The following is a 23,001-nucleotide window of genomic DNA, read 5'->3' on the forward strand; positions in this document are numbered from 1 at the left end:
TAAAATCTGTAATCCACTTGTGAACTTGACGGATGTGCTCAGGATGATATAGAAATTGAACGAAATCATTTATATAAGTATCTTAACATTATTCAAATGCTAAAAATTAATAAATTTTCAATATCAAGTTCGTTAATTAAATAGATAATATTTTATTTGCTCCATCAATACAACATTAAATTTCAGTGACCTGATTAGCAGTTTAATTCCTTGCCTTACCAATTCAAATTATTGGATTGAATTTATTAATTCGGACTACTCCAACACTAAGAGCTAGGTACTTATTGGATGTAATGATCGACATTTTTGGATCCAACAACTGGATATAATTTAAGGGAAATACATTAGATCTGATGATATGATGTGTTCTTTTGCTGACCTTATCGCAGCTCGTTCAGCTCAATGATGTGCGTTTCTCTATGTTTCGATTTCCAAAATTTGCAATATAGTTCACAATTCCTCAGTGAATATGTATGGATCGATACATGTAACAATTTCGACAATTTTAAGACCGCAATGCACATCTTGTGATATCATTTTAGAGATGATGTGATTTATAGTTTCATTGTTGTTGTATGACAATCCGCATACACATCGATTCAACAAATTATTATTACGAAGATTTTTGTAACTTTGTAACTGGTTACAATCAGAACCACATTGGGAAGTGCTGTATAATTGTGTGTGTAATCATTCAGTTGGTTATCTACTTTTACCATTTTCCCTGAAAACCAAGAACCTGAGGCCTGAAAACATTTTTTGTAGTGTGACTGTTCGTCTATAGAGCTTGATCTCTTGTTCCACTGTTTTATATTTTGGTTACTTTCCCTTCTTTCTTACATCTTTACTGAAATCTTCAAACTGATCTTTCAATTGCCAGCTCTTTCAACGTTCAATTTTTTTAATATTTTTGCAATAACGTCGATTAATTTCGGTACAACATTTTGTAATTGATTTGATTTGAACAGCATTTTGATTCCAATCTACTGAATTCCTACCATAGTCAATACCTCTTAATCATGCTTTTCCTGACAGTGTATAATCTAATATGTACTTAAATATTTGTTTTCTTTTCAAGAGAAGAAGGAAGCTTAACTTGCTTTCTTGCTAACTTTAGATTTAATTAGGATAAGGAGAACACATTCCCTGTTATGATCGATTATTTAGAAAATATCGTTAAGTGAATATGGGATGATTCTGTGATGTGTGTCGAGTGACGTCGAGAGATGATTATAGAATAGGAAGAGCGTATGATTTCAAAGACGTGGACTAGAATGGAAACGTTTGAGAGCAAATGGGTTATATGCAAAGGCTAGAGGAAGTAAGGAAGTGAAAATGTGGAAGGGGTAGGTATATACCATACCAACTGGTGAACGGAGGGGGTGAGTTAGTTAGTGAATTAGTCGAAACATCCACAACTCCACCTGATAAAGCAGAGGTCACTTGCGCCCGATTCGCCACAATACAATGACCAGTTTAGGTTGATACAATATCAATCAGTGATATATACTCATTGGCATATCAATGATCAGCAGGTATGTGGAGACGGTGACGGCGAAAAATAAATTATGGTTGGAGAGAAGAGGTAGAGGCAGTCGAAAAATATAGAGACAAATGAGAGAAAGGTTTTTAGGATAAACACGAGGGTACAAGATAGTAATTACAAGTGGAAAAGAGAGCCAGTAGTAAAATTGGATGAAAGAGTGAGGGAGAAACGATTATGATAGTCCTTCTGAATAATCGTGGAGAGTATCCCACTAGGGATTATATTATAAGATATGTTCCCGCTCTGTATTTTCTCCTTTTAAGACGGAATATACAAAGTTATGGAAGGTTTTGGGCAAGATAATTGCCTAAAGCTGGTTAACAGGGCGACAGTGGAGAAGTTTGTCATTATGGTTAGGATATGGGAGTGTTATATGAATAGAGGGGAATGACCGAGGAGTGTCTGAAGAAGAGCGTGTTTTTAGAGACGTGCAAACCTAATGTGATTGTTATCGTGTTAGACAGAGTGACTGCGGATAGGTTGTTGAATTTGCAGCAGAAATGTACCAGGCCAAGGGGATAATTCCAGGGTGATTAAAAGATTAAGTGCTGTGTAGAAGCTCTGCTTGTTGTTGACAACGGAGGTTCAAGCTATCCAGGTAATGTTGGGAACTGCGCTAGAGTATTTGAATTGCGCTAGGAGGGAGAGAGTGGAGTGAGGAGATGGAAGAGTTGATCGTGATGTGTAGATCAGTAGAGTGTTTCAAAAAGAGTTGAGTTAAATAATAAGGGAATAAGAAGTTATGAAGAAAGCGGACAAGGTAGTAAAAAGTGGTACCAAGAAAATATATGTTTTTAGTAAGTTGTGTTATGTAGGAGGTAGATACATGGAGAAGTAACCATGGTCATAATCTGCAATAGAGTTCACCTCTGAACTGAGTATGAACCTTTCAATGTGTGCCTGACGAAATTTGAATAGACCGACAAAGATTTAATACTTTTTAAAGTTCTTTTCTTTCTATGAAACTACACTAAAAGATATATTTAATGTGATGAACCCATGAAAGGTTGTGTTTGTGGGTGGATATTGAAAATAATTGTTTTCATTACAAATAGGGTAAAATTTATTATTTTCTTATAATCCAACGGCACTATCGAGAAATATTTTTTTAGACAACTAGCATTAACAATTTTCAATACGGACTAATAGATTTAGTGAAGGTTATCCGCCATTCAACACACGATGGTATTGAACGAAACATTAACACTGATGTGAAAATAGATAGTTTCATGGAAGGAGGAACTGCTGAAGAAAAAATAACTGCATGAGGAACAGGATTAATTGAAGACGAAGCAGGAATTGTTTTTGGATATGGAATGTAGAAGAAAAAAAGAGTTTCTTCCTCTATTTTGAAAATTTGCTAAATATGACGAATGTACATAGAGCACGATTGTTTCAAAGGAATCTTATGGTTTCGTTGTAATTGTTAAAACATTTGTGTACATATTAACAATGTTGCAAACATTGTATATGTCTATAAGCAACATAGCCTATTGCATGGAAAGTTTAATGGATTTGTAGCGTTGAAATGTCAGCGTCCTGGAAATAACAAGAGCCGAATTCATTGTAGTTACAGTCGATGATGTTTACGGGACGCTGTTATTGCAGATGAAGCTCAGCTTTTTGCGGACGTTACATAATTATCTCTTTACATTTTTAAGGTTACAACGCTTTAACTCGTTTTTCTCACAACATTATTTTTCTTAACAATGAGCAGTTTAACTGCATCTCCAGTTATTTACACAAAAGGTTTAATTATAAATCAACCATGTTTAAAACAACGTAAAGAAAAATAATGCCTTTTTCGATAAAACACAATTTTAAAAGTGTAATCATTTCCCCAATTTTTTTCACGGCCCCTACAATACAATTTGATACCATATATCACAAACTGAAAAAAATTATTTCGAATCAATCATTGGAACTGATGAACGCCCATTTTTGTGTCTACGCGAAAATGACAATTCCTCAATACAGATGTGGCAGCAATTCTCTTTTTATATTTTGCTGTGTAAACAAGTATATTTTAAGGATGTCGATTTCGTACATTTTCAAAGATATTACGTATTTGAATTATATTTTTCACAATAAAATTTCATCAAAATATTATCAGAATAAATATTCCATTAATTTTATGTTGAACCACGAACATTAAAGCTCATTGTATTTATTCATGTTATCACATGTTAGAATAATCTCTTTTTCATAATCTTCCCTAACAAATGTGTTAGTGTTCATACTTGCAACATCTACTAAATATTGTTTGTTTGTGGGATGAAGGAGATGTTTAGTATTCGAGCATTTTTGAAACATAATCACTTCAATAGAACTGAACGTTGTCTACATCAATGTATGTAAATGACTTTTGGCATTGATACAACTATAAAAATAAATTCAAAAATATTAAAGAGAAGGTGAGCTTAATATTAAACTAATTTATGTTAATTACATCTTCTGGAATCTGTTCGTTAAACCCACCAAGGCTAGCACACGCACACAGGTTATTAACAATTGTACGGTAGCCGATGAAGTAGGCGGTTTAGAGCTTAGGCTGGTTCTTAGGTTCTTCCCTCCCATCAACATCTATAGTAGAAGGCGCGAAAGACCGTCGGCATGTATAATGGCGTCGAGTGGTCATAGTAGTCGTAGTCCATTCATAACACTATATTGCTATGACGAAGCCTTCGCTTGATTAAGTGGTTAATTGCAGGTGAGAGTTGCTGGTGTTGCTGAATCTACCAGTGACGATACAGTAGTAGTAGTAGTAGTAGTTATTAGTGGTAAAATTGAAGTGGTTCCCTCCTCATTAAATTTAGCAATTACTACCGCCAGGGTATTAACTAAATTAAACGAGATAGCAGAATCGTTAAATGTGTCAAATTAATCGGTTGATTAAAATTTTATTTTGGTATTTGCTATTTTAGAGGCATGTGGAAATCGATTTTATAACCTAAAATTAATTTAGCTTTTAAACGTTTTTATTTTTTTCTATCTTCGTTCGGTTCAACTCGTGATTGAATTCAAGTAAATTCTTCTTCGTGTACAATTTAATATAGTAAACCCACGGCGTGTTCGCCAAGTATAAAGAAGCTCTTGGTAAGCTCGTCAAGCGAACCGAATAGAGCGCGCGAGCAGCGTTCGTTATCTTAAACCGAGAGCGCGTTCCGTGACAGCGTAGAACCTATTCATTTGCGTGTATCGTTATGTTAAAACGAGTATTGAATTCGGAACATCTGGCATAGAAAGAGAGAGAGAGAGATCCGATAGTGCTTAGGCAGAAAAAGACCACGACCGCGAAGTCCCTGAAGAGGTGGCGGTCCCTATAAGCAAAAACACCTCGTTTTATAACCTACCGACAAAACACAGCGAAGACAAAACAATCAGTCCGAATATAAAACGGTAACAAAAAAAAATTAAGGTTCAAATTGTAAAGGAAGAATCTTTTCGGGTGTGAAAAAATACTAATTAAAAAAGAAACGATATAGACGTAACAAAATGAAACGCCAGTGGCTGTGGCGTTTAGTTTAATAGAACAAGAGGCGTATATCGGACCATTGACGAGAGAAGGTGGTAAATGCCAGTCTAGGAAACCGAAGCGGCGGTAGCTCAGGTATTAACAAATGTGAACAATGCCCTGGTGCTTCGACGCCTTCGGCGGACAGCGCGTATTGAAGTGACGTCAACAACTTTTACACCGCGATAATCAGAACTAAACACACAGTCACACCGAATTACAGGCTGACGGACGCGTAAATAAGCAAATACGGAGCCCTGAACGTCGATCTTTTTCCTCTCACGCCGTCTCAACTAACTTCAGCCAGCTTCGACAACATACAGGACCGTAATCAGAATCAACAATAAAAGTTATTAAAAGATTTTGTGTTAAATTAATAAATTAAAGTAGAGTAACACTAGACCTAGAACCATTCAGGTAATCTAACACTAGCATTATCACTAGAACCAACACTAGATCTTGAACTAAAAACATTCGGGTTTAGCCGTACATCGCTTAAGACGGCTAAACCAAAATGTTTCTAGTTCTAAGTCTAGTGTTAGTTCTAATGCTAGTGTTAGTTCTAGTTTTAGTTATTATTTAGCGTTATAGGCGCCATACACCTGCAACAAACTGATGTTGCATAACAGGTTATTGTGCAAACAAGGTTACCCATACACTATACACAATTTTATACAAACTTCTGTTGCTTGTGTTGTGTACGCATGGAAACATGCCGTCTGACGACGCAGCCTCTTTAGCTATTATAATTACTGGTGCATCAGAAGATGGTGTTAGAAAAAGAAAAAGGAAGCAGAGAGTATGAATGAAAGAGTGGTTAAAAAAAAAATCACTTTTTAGCCACACAAATCTTCTCAAAGAACTTAATTTGGGTTCACCATTAGACTATAAAAATTATTTACGAATGGATCCCACTACTTTTGGTGAATTATTGGTCATGGTAATACCCATATACAACAAGAGAGAAGCAAGATCGCCTTCTACTAACACACGTGAAAAGAAACCGTCGTTGTCGCACAAACCCCATACACAATGCATTTGGTTGCGCAACTAATTTCAAACAATTTTGAATTTCTGCAACCAGTTGCGGAACACATCAACCAACACCATCTACTACCGAATTTTCGCGAAACAGCGATTGTTGCGCAATTTATTTGCAACAACATTCTTATTTTTTATAGAACTAAAACTAGAACTAACATTAGACCTTGAACTAGAAAGTTTCGGGTTTTAGCCGTGCATCTTCAGACGTTCGCACATTTAGTACAAATTAAAAAATTTTCATGTAACAGACTTTTGGCTATAATGGAGTGCTCTTTTTTTAAAAGAAAACAATGACGTTTTTGCTCCTAGTAAAAAGAAAAGAATATGGTTAATAATAAAGTTATTAAAGTAATTTGAGCATTCCTTTTTGTATTAATCAAAATAAAATGATAAGATATATTTAAAAATTTAATATGAATTTAATTTGGTCCTTATTCCGTATCTGTATAGTCCACATATAAATAAATAAATGTAAATGGGAAAAAAGACATTTTATACGGCCGCGAGCGGTGGCACGACAATGGTTGAAATGTAATTTGTAGATTTGTAAGCTCGAGCCGACCGACATCAGCGGCGGCGCGGCCTGGGTCGTAAGTATAATTTGAATTAAAACTGTCCCGTCATCGCGCCACTAATTAAACCAAATACAACCGACCAAGCCGGTAATTGACGACTTTATTCAATTAGCCGGGCTCCGTTCAGCCGGTCCACCCTGAACCCCGTTCGTAATTACATATTGTCGTCAAATTGAAAGTGACCGACGACGCCCGCCTTCTCTTTGCCGATTAGAAAGCCACCGGCACAATTTATTAACACACGGTTTTTGATTTTCAAACAACAATATTTATCTTACATTTTTATAGATTTTTACATTTCTAGTATCTTAGTCTGTTGAATTGAGGTCGTTTTAATTATTCATGCACAACGGCGCATCCGAGAACAATAAAATATCGGTGGTCTGCGGGAGAAATTGCGCGGCTCCGAGGGGCCGATGCATATTTAGCAGACTAAATTTGCATTCGGCTGATTGTCTAAGGATGATGGAGGGCCCGTCTCGCGGGATGCATCCATCACCTGCAGCTTCCATCTGCCCGGGAGCCGTTCTTCACTCTTCAAGTACCTGTTTGCTGGCGTCGAGTGACAATTCCCCTCTTCGCATTTTTTTAACATGCCGTTCGAAGAGAAACAAGGAATCTTACTTCACGAAAAATATTCATATTTATAGGACGTTAAAAAGGAAAACTCGTATTGAATAGAAAATAACTTGGTTGATGTCCAATGCGCAAGAACCCTTTCAAGAGCAACGCAACCGTTACGATAATTTCCAAAGCGATAGTCGTTCGGGGTCTTTAATTCACTTCGTGAGCGGTAATTAACATGAAAGTTAAACCGCGAACGGTGATGCGCTTCTTCTGGGAATTTCATAAAACGTTCAGTCAAGCTCGTATTTCATTAGGCCGTGCACGGTGCTGTGCAAATAAAAGGTAAAAACCCAACCAGAATCGCTTGGGAAATGAGTAGAAATTCACAGAAAATCGATCTTTTATAACCAACTCAATACAAACCATTCAAGATTTTTATAATTGAAACGCATATATACTCATGCTGAGATATACAGTAAAAACTCGATAAAACGGATTAATACGGGGAAAGAGAGTGTCCGTTATAACTAAAAGTCTGTTATATGAAAAAAAGGGCTGAATAACAACTAAAACTAACACTAGCACTTCAAGTAACATTAGAACACCCGAAACTTTCTAGTTCTAGTTTTAGTTCAATGAAAATTATACAACAATATCATGCTGAATGACAGCTAATACTAGAACTAACACTACCATTAGAAGTAACACTAGACCAAGAACTAGAAACATTCGAGTTTAGCCGTCTTAAGAGACGTACGGCTAAACCCGAATGATTCTAGTTCTAGGTCTAGGGTAAGTTCTACTGTTCATTCAATAAAATTAATAATTTTCTGACCCTATTTCGTTGTCGCAGCAGTTTTCATGCACCCAGAAATTACATTTCATACACTTTATCTAATCTTTGTCACAAGTGTCACCATAAGTTTCATTGCAGAATATGCAGCAAAAATTTTTGTCGTCTTCTGGTGATTCGCAAATGTTTACCAACTCCTCAGTCTTTTTGGGTGATGTACTGGATGCACATTTTTTTCTTCCTGCTTTTCTGCACTCTTTCTGCAATCTGATTGATGATTTATGTATTGGAGATTCGTTTTTCTTCTTTAATATTTCAGGATCTGGGTCACCTGTAGTTGTATAACGTTGTATATCTGGTGTTGGAAGAGAGTTTAAATTTTCTTTCTTTAAGAAGGTTGATCCATTATCCGAATTATCATAAGGTCTAGGGCTACATCCATCTTGACGAATTTCTGATGTTATAGGAAAAGGTATTGTGACAGGAAGAGCAGCTTTTTTTAGTTAACGCTTGATCGTAGCAGCACTTTTTAATAATGCACATTTCGTAGTCTGTTAGTCTACAATCAGGATGATTAGTAAGCCAGTTGTCCATTTCTCGAGCTAAATATGTTTAGAATGGTGCAAAAACGCTAACGTCAAGTGGCTGGAGTCTATTTGATGTATGGGGTGGTAACGTCAACTTAACAACCTCAGACTCTCTAGCCGGTGTTATATATTCTAATGGCTTAAATCCATCTAATGTTAATAGGCTTGATGATTGACACTTCGCCACTTTTAACGATCTCTAGTGCACGATCCATGACGTCGTTTGAATATGTTGTTCCTCTGTTTGTTTTTCGTACGTAATTGCGAACCATATCATTTACAATTATGTATACCAATTAACGGTACCCAAGTAATAATCTAAAATAACATCAAAATAACAAATCTCAAAAAATTAATAATGGCTTCTGGCAATGCTTCAAGACAATGACACCATAAGGTTTCATTTTTATTGTGATCTGATCATTAATACGATCAATGAACAATTTTATTCCAACCTAATTTACTACGAGTATCTTAAAACGAGGGGTCTTACTCAGTAGAAGTTCCTTAGAGTGGACTAATAAACATAAACACCAGCACTAAACATGCATAATCTCGCACTTTGCTCTACCCTTACACTTAGCACTGAAACAACTAGCTCAAAAGCTTTCGTTCTTCTGAGTCTTCACGTCTGGTTGGTGTTGTCGAGGAGCTGGATGGCCTCAATATTCACGTGGTCTAAGAGCCGCTGTTCTCTTGGAAAATTTGTTGATCGTCTGGCTGACAGCGTCCATCCCCAGGTTCTGCTGGATGTCACTACTTCGAAAGTACCAAGGTACATCAATGATGTTCCTTAACACTTTATTCTAGAATCTCTCACGGATGATTTGGGTGTTGCTGGCACATCCCCATAGTTGAATCCCATATGTCCATATCGGTTTCAGGATCTGCTTATACATAAGTAATTTATTATATGTTGACAGACTGGATTTCCTCCCCAACAGCCTACACGTTCTTACATCTGATTCCGCATATGGTATCTGTTTATCATGTACTCTGATTGGTACATATTGCTCTCTTTTGTTTGTAAAATTAACATGTACCGATTTATTCTTACTTAAGGTAATTCTCCATTTTTTGGTCTGTAGTCTATTATCTGCTTCTTCATGATTATTGCCTATGGCCAGGAACGTATCTAAATAAAAAACATGTTTTGAAAGACGCACTTGTCCCATATGACTCACTTGCCCCGTTCTCCCCTACAACTAAAGCTAGAGCTAGAACTAGAAACATTCGGGTTTAGCCGTACGTCTTGTAAGACGGCTATTCCCGAATGTTTCTAGTTCTAGCTCTAGTGTTAGTTCTAGTTTTAGTTCAATGAAAAATATACAACAACCTAACGCTGAATAACAACTAAAACTAGAGCTAGCACTAGACCTAGAATGTTTCGGGTTTAGCCACGTGTCTTCAGGTTTTACTGTAGTAGCTATTAATAGATAGGATATCCGCAGTACCTTTAAAAACCAGAAAATTAACACTCCGCTGGTAAATTAAATATATACTGCTACCGCTTCTCTCTTGTAATTACATGTTAGATCGGGATCTGATGATAGGATGAGGACGTTTGCTTCGTCACTGATGTGGTCATCGCGAAAAGAATGTCATCGAATTATAATAATAATTAACTCGAACCGTGAGCCTATTTTAAAGGTTGAATTAAGTGGAGATTGATGGCGGTTTCGACCACGCATTTCAGACCACTTACCAGGATCAATCAAAAAGTTATCATTATACTGGTTCAATTTAAAGAGATTTAACAACAATTTTAATTACAAATTAATAATTAATAAGAAATCGAAAACTTACCACTTTTTCGTTTTGTCATAAGAAACTATTATTATTGGATGGTGTAGATTTTTTGATTGATCCTCGTAACTTACTATGACGTTGAAAATCTATATGTCAATGGGAATAACACGACCGCGTTATTGTCACGAATAAATTAAATCTCGAAATACAGATTTCCTGAATGGATTCGTGATACAATAGCGTCCAAAACCAGGTGTCCGCGGTCGCCGCACGTCTTTTCCTCCACGTCCCTCATTCTCTCTCGCTCGGGCACGTTCGACAGCTCAGAGTGACTCGAGTGGAGAGTAATTAGAAGAGTCGAGGAACACCTCGGGCTACCGCAACAGTAGCGACGAAGCGCTCTTCTTGCCACTGAGGGAGAAAAATCTCGTTAAATGCGCTTTTGATTAATTTCATCCAGGACCGGACCTCAAAGAACATTCTCATTTTTTAATAAGATCCCTGAGCTTTAACATCAATCAGTTTCAAAAGGTGGTACAAATTATTAAGATCATTAAAAATTAATAATAATTTATCTTTGAAATTAAAATTTTAAACAAGTCTCATTTTTTAATATTTTAATTTAATTAAAGTTATGATAATCGTTTTGATTCGGTCCTGTTTTGGTTGTCGGTGTAATGCAGAAGGTCGTAGTAATTACTTGGTATGACGTCGCACGCGGTGAAAAGATGATGGGAAGCCGCTTTGGTCTCGATAATTTATTATAACACGATGTACGCGTCGGCATCCGAAATATCCGATCGAAGACGACCGCCGCCGCGACGCACTGCTAAAGATCTCCTTTTAAAGACCATTACGCCCGTTTCTACCAACATTTTCCGCGCACAGTTCACTATTATCCGCTTTCAATTAAAATATTGCGCTTCTTGCAGCTCAGGAAGCAAAAACCATCCTCGTTGCGTCGTCCAAGCGTCGTTTGTCAAATGGTCTGACAGCAGGAACGCTTTGGGAAAAACTCGACGAAGCAACCCGTAGACGCTTTTCGATAATCCGAAAGCATTTAAATTAACTCGAAGAAGTTTGCTTACTTGAATCGACCAGAACTAAACCGCGCTAAAGTGGTGTAATTAAATTCCAAATTTAATCCAAATAATTGTACGGGGTGGAGAAGTTTTCAAGTCTTTCGAAGGAGGAAACGTCTCCATCCACTAATGGCACTCTGTTTATATGACACCCTAGCATGCAAAATTCACTTTGCCAAGTAACCCAGGTCTCTTCCTTCGAGGTGAGGGATCCAAATTGGAAATGCACCGAGACGTAAATGTCGATCTTTATTTGTTGGATCCTATGTGAATGTATGCGTTTCAAAAATTTAAAGGTAGCTTTAGATATATTGACATTGAGATCATTAAGATCTAAAAATAGATATAGGAAAATCTTTTTTTTTTAATTAGAATATTCAAGATTCTAGAAAGCGTGTGGAAAAATCTTGTTAGAAGGAATATTCTTTCCTTTGAAGTACCGTTTCTTTTAGGGTACCAGTAATGACGTTTCGAGCGCAACCCATGCATATACGAGAAGTTGGGGTGGTCCGTTCCTTTTGCGTACACACACACACTCTTCGTTTCGGAATTTAGACATTCCACCCCCCTAAAAATCCAGCTACTCCCTTTTATTTCGCGAAATCTCGCCCATCCAACCCTACTTTCCGAGAGGGGTGGCAAAGTAACTTAGGCGCGAAATTAGTCCCTTAATGCGAACATGTGACGTAAGGAAATTTTTCGGTGACAAAAAAAATCAATTTTCACCACTAAAAAAAGAAAAGTTAGCGTACAGGGTTCGCAATCAAAATGTGATCGACTGCGCCTGAAGGTATTCCGAAATACATAAATTCCGGTATATTGCTATAGATGGGGGGATGGGGTTTGAAACGGGGGGTGTAGTGCAGCGTGGGAAGCGACACGTTACCCTCGTTTCGCCCTTAAGTAAAAATATATGTATCGAGTATTGGAATCGAATTCCTGCCCTGACACTCCTGCTACATTTTAAATTCACATTCGTAAGTACGGAAAATATCACGGAGCGCCTCTCGCGGGCTTTTGTTTTACGCAGGGGTGTTATTTCAGTATTTCAGCAAGAGAGCTTCTCCTCTGCCTGAAAAATCTCCACCACGCCGCTGTCACCGGCGTCCTCCTTTCCCTTATAAATAAATTACGTTTTCGACGATACCCCCTCAACTCTCTCTCTCTCCCTCATTCTTCCTTTATCTCTCCCTCTATCTCTCATCGATAGTCAACAGACGCGTTTTGAATCCAGATTTCCTTTTTTCGGAAGGGCCTTTATCAAAAGTGCATTAAAGTAACAAGAGACGCGTAAATATGCAGGAGAACGGAAACTGAGGAGAAGAGGTAGTAGCGGCATTCTTTCTTCGGACGAAACAAAAATAATTGGCGTACATAATGAACGCTTGGGGCATTCAGATTCAACGCTGAGAAGTGGTTCTCTCCCTTCGATGCCCAACGAAACAAAAGCGAAAAACAGTCAAACGACGACGAGAAGAACAAAACACGATTGCGGAAAATCTAAATCGCAAATGATACAAAGGGGAATTCGGTTGGGAAAGTGGCTACTCGAAAAGTTCCAATTAAATTATAACGTTGAAAAGAATAAACAAATCTTGTAATAAAATTAACAGTTTTAATTTCTGAAAAGGATAAATAAAAAATGATGATGAAATAACATCGATCTGAGTTCTTTGTTAATTTCCCGTCGATCTATAATCATGTTCGCATCAAAGAGAGTGGCTTCGGTCTTTAATCAATTACGCATTAAGGTCTAATTCGAAGGAAACGCGGGGCGCGCCCTTTCGGATCGAAACGAACGGGCGATATTATGCATAATTGAATTAATAAAATCGAACGCCGATGCCGCGACGCCCGATTGCACGGCACTGTTTTGAGGAGGCCCTTATTATAGGAGCGCCCCCCGAGAAACGACCGCGAACGGCGCATCAATAATCCACCGGACCCTGTGCAAACTCAATTATCGGCAATTTCACTTACGTGTGGGTCATCAAAGCCGTCCAGCAATCATTAACAATTATTCAATAATAAATCAGTATTTGCCGTCTGAATATTTCATGGGCCGCGGTCGGCGCTTCGCCCCGGCGACTCGATGTCTACCGATGTTAACCCGATATTTCCAAGAAGAACAAGGACAACACAACACCTGTGTGTATAGAATGTTCTTACTATCTTTATCCGCAATTCTCCTTAACAACACACAGCAAAATTAATCAAAGAATTGTCTTAAAATGAAAATTTACTTGTAATGTCATCATATTGTGTTTTAGTTTGCATGTTGAGTACCCAAAATTTTTTTTTATTGTTTGATAGTTATAATGATAAACTTTATATTAACATTAGCAAAAGTTGTATATATTCATAATGATAATATCTTTATTTTTAATATTTAATACACGGGAAATGATCAACTTTTTTTCATGGTAGTCCCTCTTATCGCTCGTTAAGAGTACACTTCATATCGCGGTTGACCTAAAGGCGGATTCAATGTCGAACCGGTCAATTCTTACATTAGCATTAATAATTTTTATTTTTTTATATTTATTATTTGCCAATGAAGAGTTATCTAGGACGACCATCTATACTTATGTAACAACAACCTGCAAAAGCTGCATACACACCACAAAGAACCTGTTGGGATGTTTAAAATTACATTTCCTCTACAAGAACTCGCAATAGTTGCATATAACCTGCATATTAATTATAATTATAGGTATTGCCCGCATAAACTCTTCCCCATAAACAAAAACACTGACGTGGTTATTCTTAACAATAATACATGCATTGATAAAAATTTTCAATTACTTTAAAGGCAACAACTGTTTGAAAATGGATGGTAACCCTATAACTTAAATAAACTACATAAAAAATAATCGAATTCGCAATAATTTTATAAATAGAAATCATAATAATTTGATACATCATATATTTATTAGTTATTAAAAACAATTGAATTTTTGACATCGTTTCGGTAATTACTTCCATCATCAGGTCTAACATTCACAATCAGTGACGGACCACAACACATGTTGATATTCTCTCAGGATGCGTTCGGAGTAAGGTTCAAGTCGATGGTATATTATACCTGGATGAGACCTACGTTCTATTCTTCTGGAATTAGTTCATTTCTTCATATTTTCTGTATTAATTGATATATGCATCTTTATATGTTCTGTCTTGATGCTTTTAGAGTTCACCAGTGTTGCATCCTTTGCTGAAATACTTAGAATACTTAGCGACGATAAGCGCTACTATGCCTACAAAGAACTGATCATGAGTACAATACTAGGAATCGAATCTGAAGATCTAGCGAACTATTATAAAACCAAAAACAACATATGGTTACGAAGTATGGAGTATGTCGACAGGAGATGGAAATAAATTAAGAGTCTATGAAAGATGGATATTCCGCAGGATATATGGACCGACACATGATGGTGCTGCATTATGGAGAATAAGAATGAACGACGAACTGGACGAATTGGAGTACTGGGACTGGGAGATCTGGAAATGATGCAGAGAGACGGAGGATTGAAAAAAATGTAGAATAGAGCCGATAATGACAGAGAGCAAGACCAAAGAAATGATGTAAAAATGATGTATTGGAGGACGTTAGGATGCTTAGTATACGAAACTCGAAGCGTGTGGAGTCTGATAGATCGGAGTGGCTTCTATACGTTGCCACTCCGTATCAAAGTCCACAGGGACTGTAGTGCTGAAAGAGAATGAAGAATACTGAACCCCGTGCTGGAATATTTTACAAATGGTCTACAGTATACTTTTACCTTTGCATATTATGAAAAATTTAAAACTGCGTCATATCATTAACTCCTGCATATACAATGTTTGTGGTAATCAGCGTTAGGTTTTTATATATGTTTGGATTTTATTATAATGGAACAAGCGTAGAGACAAAAAAACATAAACATGTAATAAATAGTAAAGTATAAACAGTCTAACAACAAGTTAACATTTATCGTTATATCATATTTTGAATCAAAGATAAGATTATAGCGACAGGTGAACAAATTTTTGGTTTAAAGCCATAAATGACATTGTGTGCACGAGCAGACAATTGCAGACTCTTTTGTCATAAACTAAAATTCTACAGTTCAGAGATATAAGTTAAATATAGGTTACTATAGGTTAAAGTCTTTGTGATTGAAATAGACGATAAGATTGTCGATATCGACTTTTGCCTTCTTTGCAGTTATCAAAAGTCGATAACAACAAACCCTGTTGATATATGAACCATATATTTCCAGCAATTCTTAAGATTTTACTATCAAGCCTACTAGATTTTACTAGGCTATACAAAAAAGCAATGATCAGTCGATATGAGTGGTTTGTAGCAAATTTGCGTAGCCTTCACAGCAGTGCCAATTGGTAAAATGGGTAAAATAATACAACAACGTTTGGTGATACCACTAAATGGTAGGTTCTAATATATACACAAAGATCTTTTCCAAGTGGTAAATCTGCGGAAAGTGACGAGATAGCCTCTTGGCAACAACAATTAAACTTGTATACAGGGGAGAAATAAACTTTTTCCGTGAATTCGTGAATCCGCTATTGGACATCGTTAAACAGTTCCGTGCGGTTATTATAAACATTACGGAAAAATTTTATTAGAAAGATCGCTTCAGAATAATGTATCACCGTATTGTTATGTACAACAGTATAATGCTCTCATGCGAAAGATACGGGACACAATGTATACAACCAGGTTATATTTACAAGGCAGGGACAAATCAGCAGCGTAAAAGCGTTTATTAAGTGCAACTTTTCTATCTAAGACATAAGAACAGGTTAGGTGTCAGTGTAATCAAGACAAAAATTCTGAATCACGCACATGAATAATATTTTCTGCAGTAAATACGAATTTCATCTCTAAAAGGTATTATACTTTTCATTTCTCTCTAATAGATTGATCATACCCAATTGGTCCAAACGTGATTGCCTCAGGATTTACCTGGAATTGCGGAACTAAAAATGTAACTCCAATTTAATTGACGAACTTGTAGTGATTAATAAGTAGTGATAACACAGTAGAACTCCGATTATCCGTACTCCACGGGACCGGAAGGATCACGGATAATTGAAACGCACGGATAGTCCAAACATTTTTATTTTTTGCATAATAAAGCACAGAATAAAAACAGAATTTAACTAAGATAACTTAGACATATTTATGTATTCTACGTAACTTATTCTTTCAAAAAAAGTCTGTTATTTTGGTATGAGTTGCACATTGCATTGCACATTTCGCAGCTTCCTCAGCCTCACGGTTCGTTACTCGCTTGACTAATATCATGTTATCAATTTCTCCGTCTCCACTCTCATTTTTGGATGAATAAGGCTGCGCTGTACTAGGTTGACCCAAAACTTCTTCAACTATATCGTCATTGTGATGTAGTTGTTTTTTCTTCACCAGATGCTAAGACAATGCTTTCATCTTTCTTCAGTGTCATTATATTTATTGTAAAAAGCTTTTTAATAGTCGTATCTTTCACTACACTCCAAGTATTTGCCACTGTGAAAATAGCATCTTTGATCGCAAAGGATTTTCAAAATTTCATCAGGTCAACTTCTTCCAGCAAATTCATCGTTAATTTTTTTTGGTAAATGCGTTTCATTATCTCAATGACACCCTGATCCATTGGTTGTGCAATTGATGTAACATTATCATTTTGACTCCTATCACAGCCCGTTTTAGTTTATAGGCACCAGACGCGTTGGCACAACACATCACTGGTATACGGTTTTACATCCTTGTGCACTTGCCTCATTACTTGCAGCCAACGTTTTAGTAAGCATTGCCCGTCAGTATAGCCCAGTTTCGATCTAAGCTAATACCACTCGGAATACGCAACTCAGTACTAACCTATAACTAGAGAGCCCAACCTCATGCACCCATAAAAACAATTTACGTCTTCATAGCAGAGTTCTTAGTTTCCGGCGATTGATTAGAAATTAAAAAAAATTTATGAAAATTTGATGGCACGGATAATCCGCAGTCTGGATAATCCGCACACGGATAATTGGGGTTCTACTGTCGTATCTAAATATAGTAGCAATAATTTTGGTTTCCCCATATTGCTCACAAAACATACCAGATCATGCACAAAATAACACAAGTTGTGGGATTTACCTCGCCAAATCCTCGGGTATCAGTTTTTGTCATGACCTCTCCTCGATATTATTTATCCACTCTAAAGGAAAAAATAATTCAACATGGAAGCTATGTGAATCCAGGTAAACACTTCCAATTAGTTCCATAATGTGTGTTGAATCTTTAAGGTCAACACTTAAGGTGTCCACTTGGCTTTGGTCACTAACACATCACATCGAGGAATAAAATACTAATATTGGCATTCCAAACATCAAACAATGGTTTGATTCTGGGCATAACCCAAAACTTTTTACTTTTATTTACCAATTTATACAGGATGACAAAGTCAATAAAAAAATTAATTCCCTAATATTATATAGGAAAGAAACATACTTTGAAATAAAATATCCCACCTTTTTTTGTGATAATCCTTTATTTTCACCCAAATTATGTCATTGGGTTAATACATTAGTGTCTGATAATATTGAATGACTAAGTTTAAATAAGTATACAGGGTGTCCCGTTAAGCGTACGGAGCGGCTGTATCTCAACAACGGTAAGGCCTAGAGGTTTGGGAAAAAAATCCTTATAAGCAAATTGGGCAAGAGAAATAGCTGTAAATTATTTTGAAGTTCGTAATTCGACCGCTAGGGGGCGTAACTGCCATAGAGAAACATAAAATTCCCGCTATCTCAGAAAGTTAGACGATGAGCTATAACTTTGATAACATCATTTAGTAGCTTGGATAATACCACATCGCTTTTGTTTTGCGATATTTCTCATATCTGTCATAATAAGGGAGGGGCAGGCCAATGCGTTTTCAAATGTTTACATTTTAATATCTCCTGGGCCATTCAACCGATTTGAATATTTTTGGTCTTGTTTGAAAGAGCATTTCCTGCTCTTTTAAAAGATATTTTCAATAAGACCGCTTGGTTTAAAACAAATAAGCCTATTGCTAAATATTAATGAAAACCGCATCTCGATATCTCTATCCCTTCTCGAATTATAAAAGAAAATGTTAAAAATTCGTATATCTTAATCGGATCAAGTTACCTTAGGAAACAAATAAGAGAGAACAAAATTTTTTTTATCTAGAACCTTCCTTCACACTTTATCCAAGCTTAGAACTGCTTCAAAACTACTTTTGAGGCGTGTTGAAAAGCCAACGGATCAATGAAACATCAACAATAATAATAAAACAAAATAAACCAAAGCACTTAGAATAACTTAAATTTTTGGCAAAAATAACTCACTAATGTGCGAAATGCCTTCCATAAACCTCAAAAAAAGCGTTGCTTAAGTCTCGGCCCTGAACACGTTTCTACTGGTATTTAGTGTTTTGTCATATTTTCCCTGGTTATTGGTTTTTCTTGAAAAGTCAGGTCGTTTAGTCCACCCAACAGATAAAGGGGTGAGAGCAATGTGGGTTTTGCTCGGACCAAGAATGCATATTATGCAAGTTTACATCAGCTTGTGGACAGATGCTTCATGCATCCATATCATATTTAAAAGTCAATGGTAATAGTTCAGTCTGTTATCATAATCGGTATCTGTTAAGGCCTGATGTAAAACAACGTGGTGGAGATATTATTCTCTTGAGAAATCTTGTGGACAATTGTTTTCGGAGTTGCCAGATTATGTGGGATCATATTGCGCACCAATGTGATTTACGAATTCATAAAGATGTTTGAATGGGCTACACGTTGCCAGTTTTCCGTAATCGCTAAGTCAATCTTAAAAACATTTCTAGAGAAAAATGTTTTTCTTTGTCGTAATTGCATTGCCCATTTTAGCCATGCAGTTGCATCGTATTCAAAACATTGAAAATAAATCATCATACCCTCTATCATACGCTTCTGCGTTAGTAATTGACATGTTTACAGTTACCATGGTTATGTGATTTGTTTTTGTCGATGAGGTAACTGGATCCGATTGATGGCATTCGAGTTTTTAACATTTTCTTCTATAATTCGAGAACGGGTGGCGATATCGAGATGCGGTTTTCACTAAAATTTAGCAAATTTTAAGGTGACTAAGGGTCTGTGAAGTAAATAGTATCGTTCCATTTAACTTTTCTTCAAAAATCACAAAAATATGTAATCGCTGCAGATAACGCCCTCTAGCTCATTTGTTTTAGAGCAAACGGTCTTACTGAAAATATCTTTAAAAAGAGCATAAAATGCTCTTTCAAACAACACCGAAAATATTCAAATCGGTTGAATGGTCTAGGAGATATTAAAATGTAAACATATGAAAACGCATTGGCCTCCCCCTCCCTTATTATGACAAATATGAGAAATATCGCAAAACAAAAGCGCTGCGGTATTATCCAAGCTATTAAATGATGTTGTCAAAGTTATAGCTCATCGTCTAAGTTTCTGAGATAGCGGGAACTTTATGTTTCTCAATGGCAGTTACGCCCCCTAGCGGTCGAATTACGAACTTCAAAATAATTTCCAGCTATTTCTCTTGGTCACTTTGCTTATAAGGATTTTTTTCCCAAACCTCTAGGCCTTAACGTTCTAGAGATACAGCCGCTCCGTACGCTTAACGGGACACCTGTACAAATTCTATTCTTTCATCCTGCATCAGTCGTATCACATACTTTATACTTAAAGTCTAAAATCTTAGACTTTGTTGTGATCCTTGAACTGCATAATGAAATCGATTACGATTTATATCGCGAATCATTAGATCTCCTCGATCGCAGTGCAAAAAGTCGATGCGATAAATAACGCTTGATAATTGTACATAATTTATTTCTAATTTTCCGATAATTTTTATTTTTAGCTCTTGTATTTGAATTAACAACAAATGGTCGATAATAAACTAGCGTGTATATCGTTACAACTAGGAATTTTGAGATTGAGGGGAGGTAAAGTGGGGGTCCGGGTTTCATTATTAGCGTGAAATTATGGAAAATAGGAACAAATAGACGTAAGTGCTCGGACGAAGCAGCGTTCTATGGCCGCGCTGTTATTTTATCGATACACCGTGGACAATAATACGGCCAATTATTGTCACGAACCACTATTTACTTACACCACCGCCAATACACCGTCCTCGTTATCTCGTCCTTGAAGCAACCACGTCTAACGGCATCCTTTGACAATATCTCAAGAAACTCCTATAACAATGTTGGCCTAACACATTTTTTTCTAATATCATAATCAAAAATTAAGATAGTTTTTTTTTGTGGACTGTGAGTATATTAAACGGTGGCGTGAAGTTGAAGTAGCGTGGGTAAACGGTTCGCACGTAAAGCATCGTAAAAGAATTTATAGCAACGTTAAGTTTCTATTTTACAACACTTAGGGACTATAACGCACACACACGGGGTAAAGGAATGAGAGGCGAATATCTATATTTATGCCTTTCATAAACCGCGAACGCCTAAATTGTTTCGCCTCGTCCTCTGCCTCAACGGGTTTCCGAAAGTGGAAGCTTAGCGCTAATTGCTTACGGCCGCAACGGCCGTTTTACATGTTAATAAACCTTATTACTTTACGGCGACTGGTAGTGCATAAAACGGGTAGATTAACGCGACGCCTTAAAACCGTCACCGAACCAACGTTCCATAGTATAATCGAAAATAAGAAGGGAGGAAAAGGAAAATGTTAGGATAATGGATTAGAAAAGAGGTTTGTTTTTTGGGTGCGTGTCCGAAACTTTGAAGGGGGCAAAAGGGGAAAATGGCGAAAATGGGGGTTGAGAAGGCGGGCGAGCGACTAAAAGGGAAGGTACGTAACTGCAGGTTAGGGCCCCGGTGGGACTGCTCGTAAAACACATCTTGTGACAAACAACCGTGGCGCGTTGGTTCGTGTAGGACCCTCTCGCCCTGTATTCTTGCATATCCCGGACCTATTTAGCTTTCGCCGGACGTGTGCGGGGGAAAAAACGGCCGACGTGTCCCGGTATACGAGCCGGGGAAGTTAAAGTATTAAAGAATGCGCCTACGAAATTGCTCTGTATCCCTCGACGCTGGGCGCGGCAAAAATTCGACCCTAATGTTGCGGGTCTTCTCTTGAGGGAAAGACAAAAAAAGCTTCGTCTCAGAATATGGTGAATTTCTTGGATTTAACATGGAAATTGGATTTTTATCGACTACTTTTCCTTGTTTAATATTCTACGGCCATCATCAAACGTTGCAGCAACTTATAACGAACACACACTTTAAAGAACCTGCTTAACCAAATATAGTCAGATTATTAATATCCATTAATATAACAGCACGTGCCCTAATGGAACGCAATAAAAAATATATAAATTTATTCCATTCCGCATAATATAATAAACGGTGCGAATTTTTGAAACAATTAGCGAGACAACCCGCGGTCATGGCATTAATATTAATTGTCTCGGGCGAACGAAATTTTTACAAACCTGTTTCTTATCAATTGTGCTAAGGTACTCGTCTGCTTTTTGCTTCTCGTATAGCGCTCGTGCGAGCGAACCTCGCGGTCTGAACAGGCTCGAAACAGGTGTTTCTCCGTCCGTTCCTCCCGTACAATACTCCACCGGACTGTTATCTGCCACGTTTCCATCGCACTGACCGATATCGTTCATTCTACCTTTTAATTCCAGCTTGTATAAACAAGAAATCACTCGATACTCGATCAAACACACCAAATTTAATCGTTTAGAAACTAAAATCTAGGGCCCCAAAGTGACAACAACACTTTTGACAAATCAACAATTGAGGTTATGTTACGAGTTAAATCGATCCAAAAGAAGTAGACTTTTTAAACTGTAAATAGCAAAGATATCGTATGGAAATATTCTAATAAGCCGATATTATCTCGATTAGATAGGTTTAAGCACAATTTATATGTTGTTTATGTTCCTGCTCTGACAGGTCATAAACATTATCACGTGACTATAGGTTGGTTTCTTCGCTTAGCGTTTGAGCTCAGCTCCATCTATTAGCAGGACGGTAAAACGCGCATTTACATCTTGTCGATTTGAATAAAATTTTCCTCGTAAATTATTTTCAAACTAAAACCGTCGTCCATTTGTGATATTAATTAATCATCGTGTATAAATAATTTATTGTAATTGTATAAAATAAAACATTCACAACGTGAAGTAAATTATAAAGGAGAATGTAATTTAGATTTATGAATATGCGATTTGAATTAGCGTAATTTTCCCTTATATCCACCGGAGAAACGCAATGGAAAATTGATTAATACATAATTTTATATCGAAGAAAATTACTTTGTGGTTATATCCTTGTGGATAATTACAGTTTTGCCCAGTGAAAGTTTATTAGTAATGGTAATTTCGTGTGTCCTAAATTGCAAATTAGTACCACCTTAAGCGTTATCATCTGATTGTACAATTAGAATGTACTCAATGTTCCCAATGGTTAATAATAATTATTGATGGTTTCTAAAATGTGTAAAAGAAAATTTTGAAATTACAAAGCA

At 36.8% G+C, this 23,001-nt stretch overlaps 1 protein-coding gene across 1 annotated transcript in view; it reads right to left on the reverse strand.

Moving 5' to 3' along the window:
• Window positions 1-22,463, reverse strand: part of LOC111414470 (protein-L-histidine N-pros-methyltransferase) — a 127,614-nt gene extending 105,151 nt beyond the window's left edge. Inside the window, exon 1 of the mRNA XM_023045832.2 lies at window positions 21,956-22,463. Within this exon, the coding sequence (XP_022901600.2) occupies window positions 21,956-22,138 (183 nt within the window). The 5' untranslated portion in view covers window positions 22,139-22,463. The remainder of the gene's footprint in view (window positions 1-21,955) is intronic.
• Window positions 22,464-23,001: the final 538 nt, after the last annotated feature.

The sequence above is a fragment of the Onthophagus taurus genome, chromosome 1 (assembly GCF_036711975.1).
Source record: "Onthophagus taurus isolate NC chromosome 1, IU_Otau_3.0, whole genome shotgun sequence".
Lineage (NCBI taxonomy): Eukaryota > Metazoa > Arthropoda > Insecta > Coleoptera > Scarabaeidae > Onthophagus > Onthophagus taurus.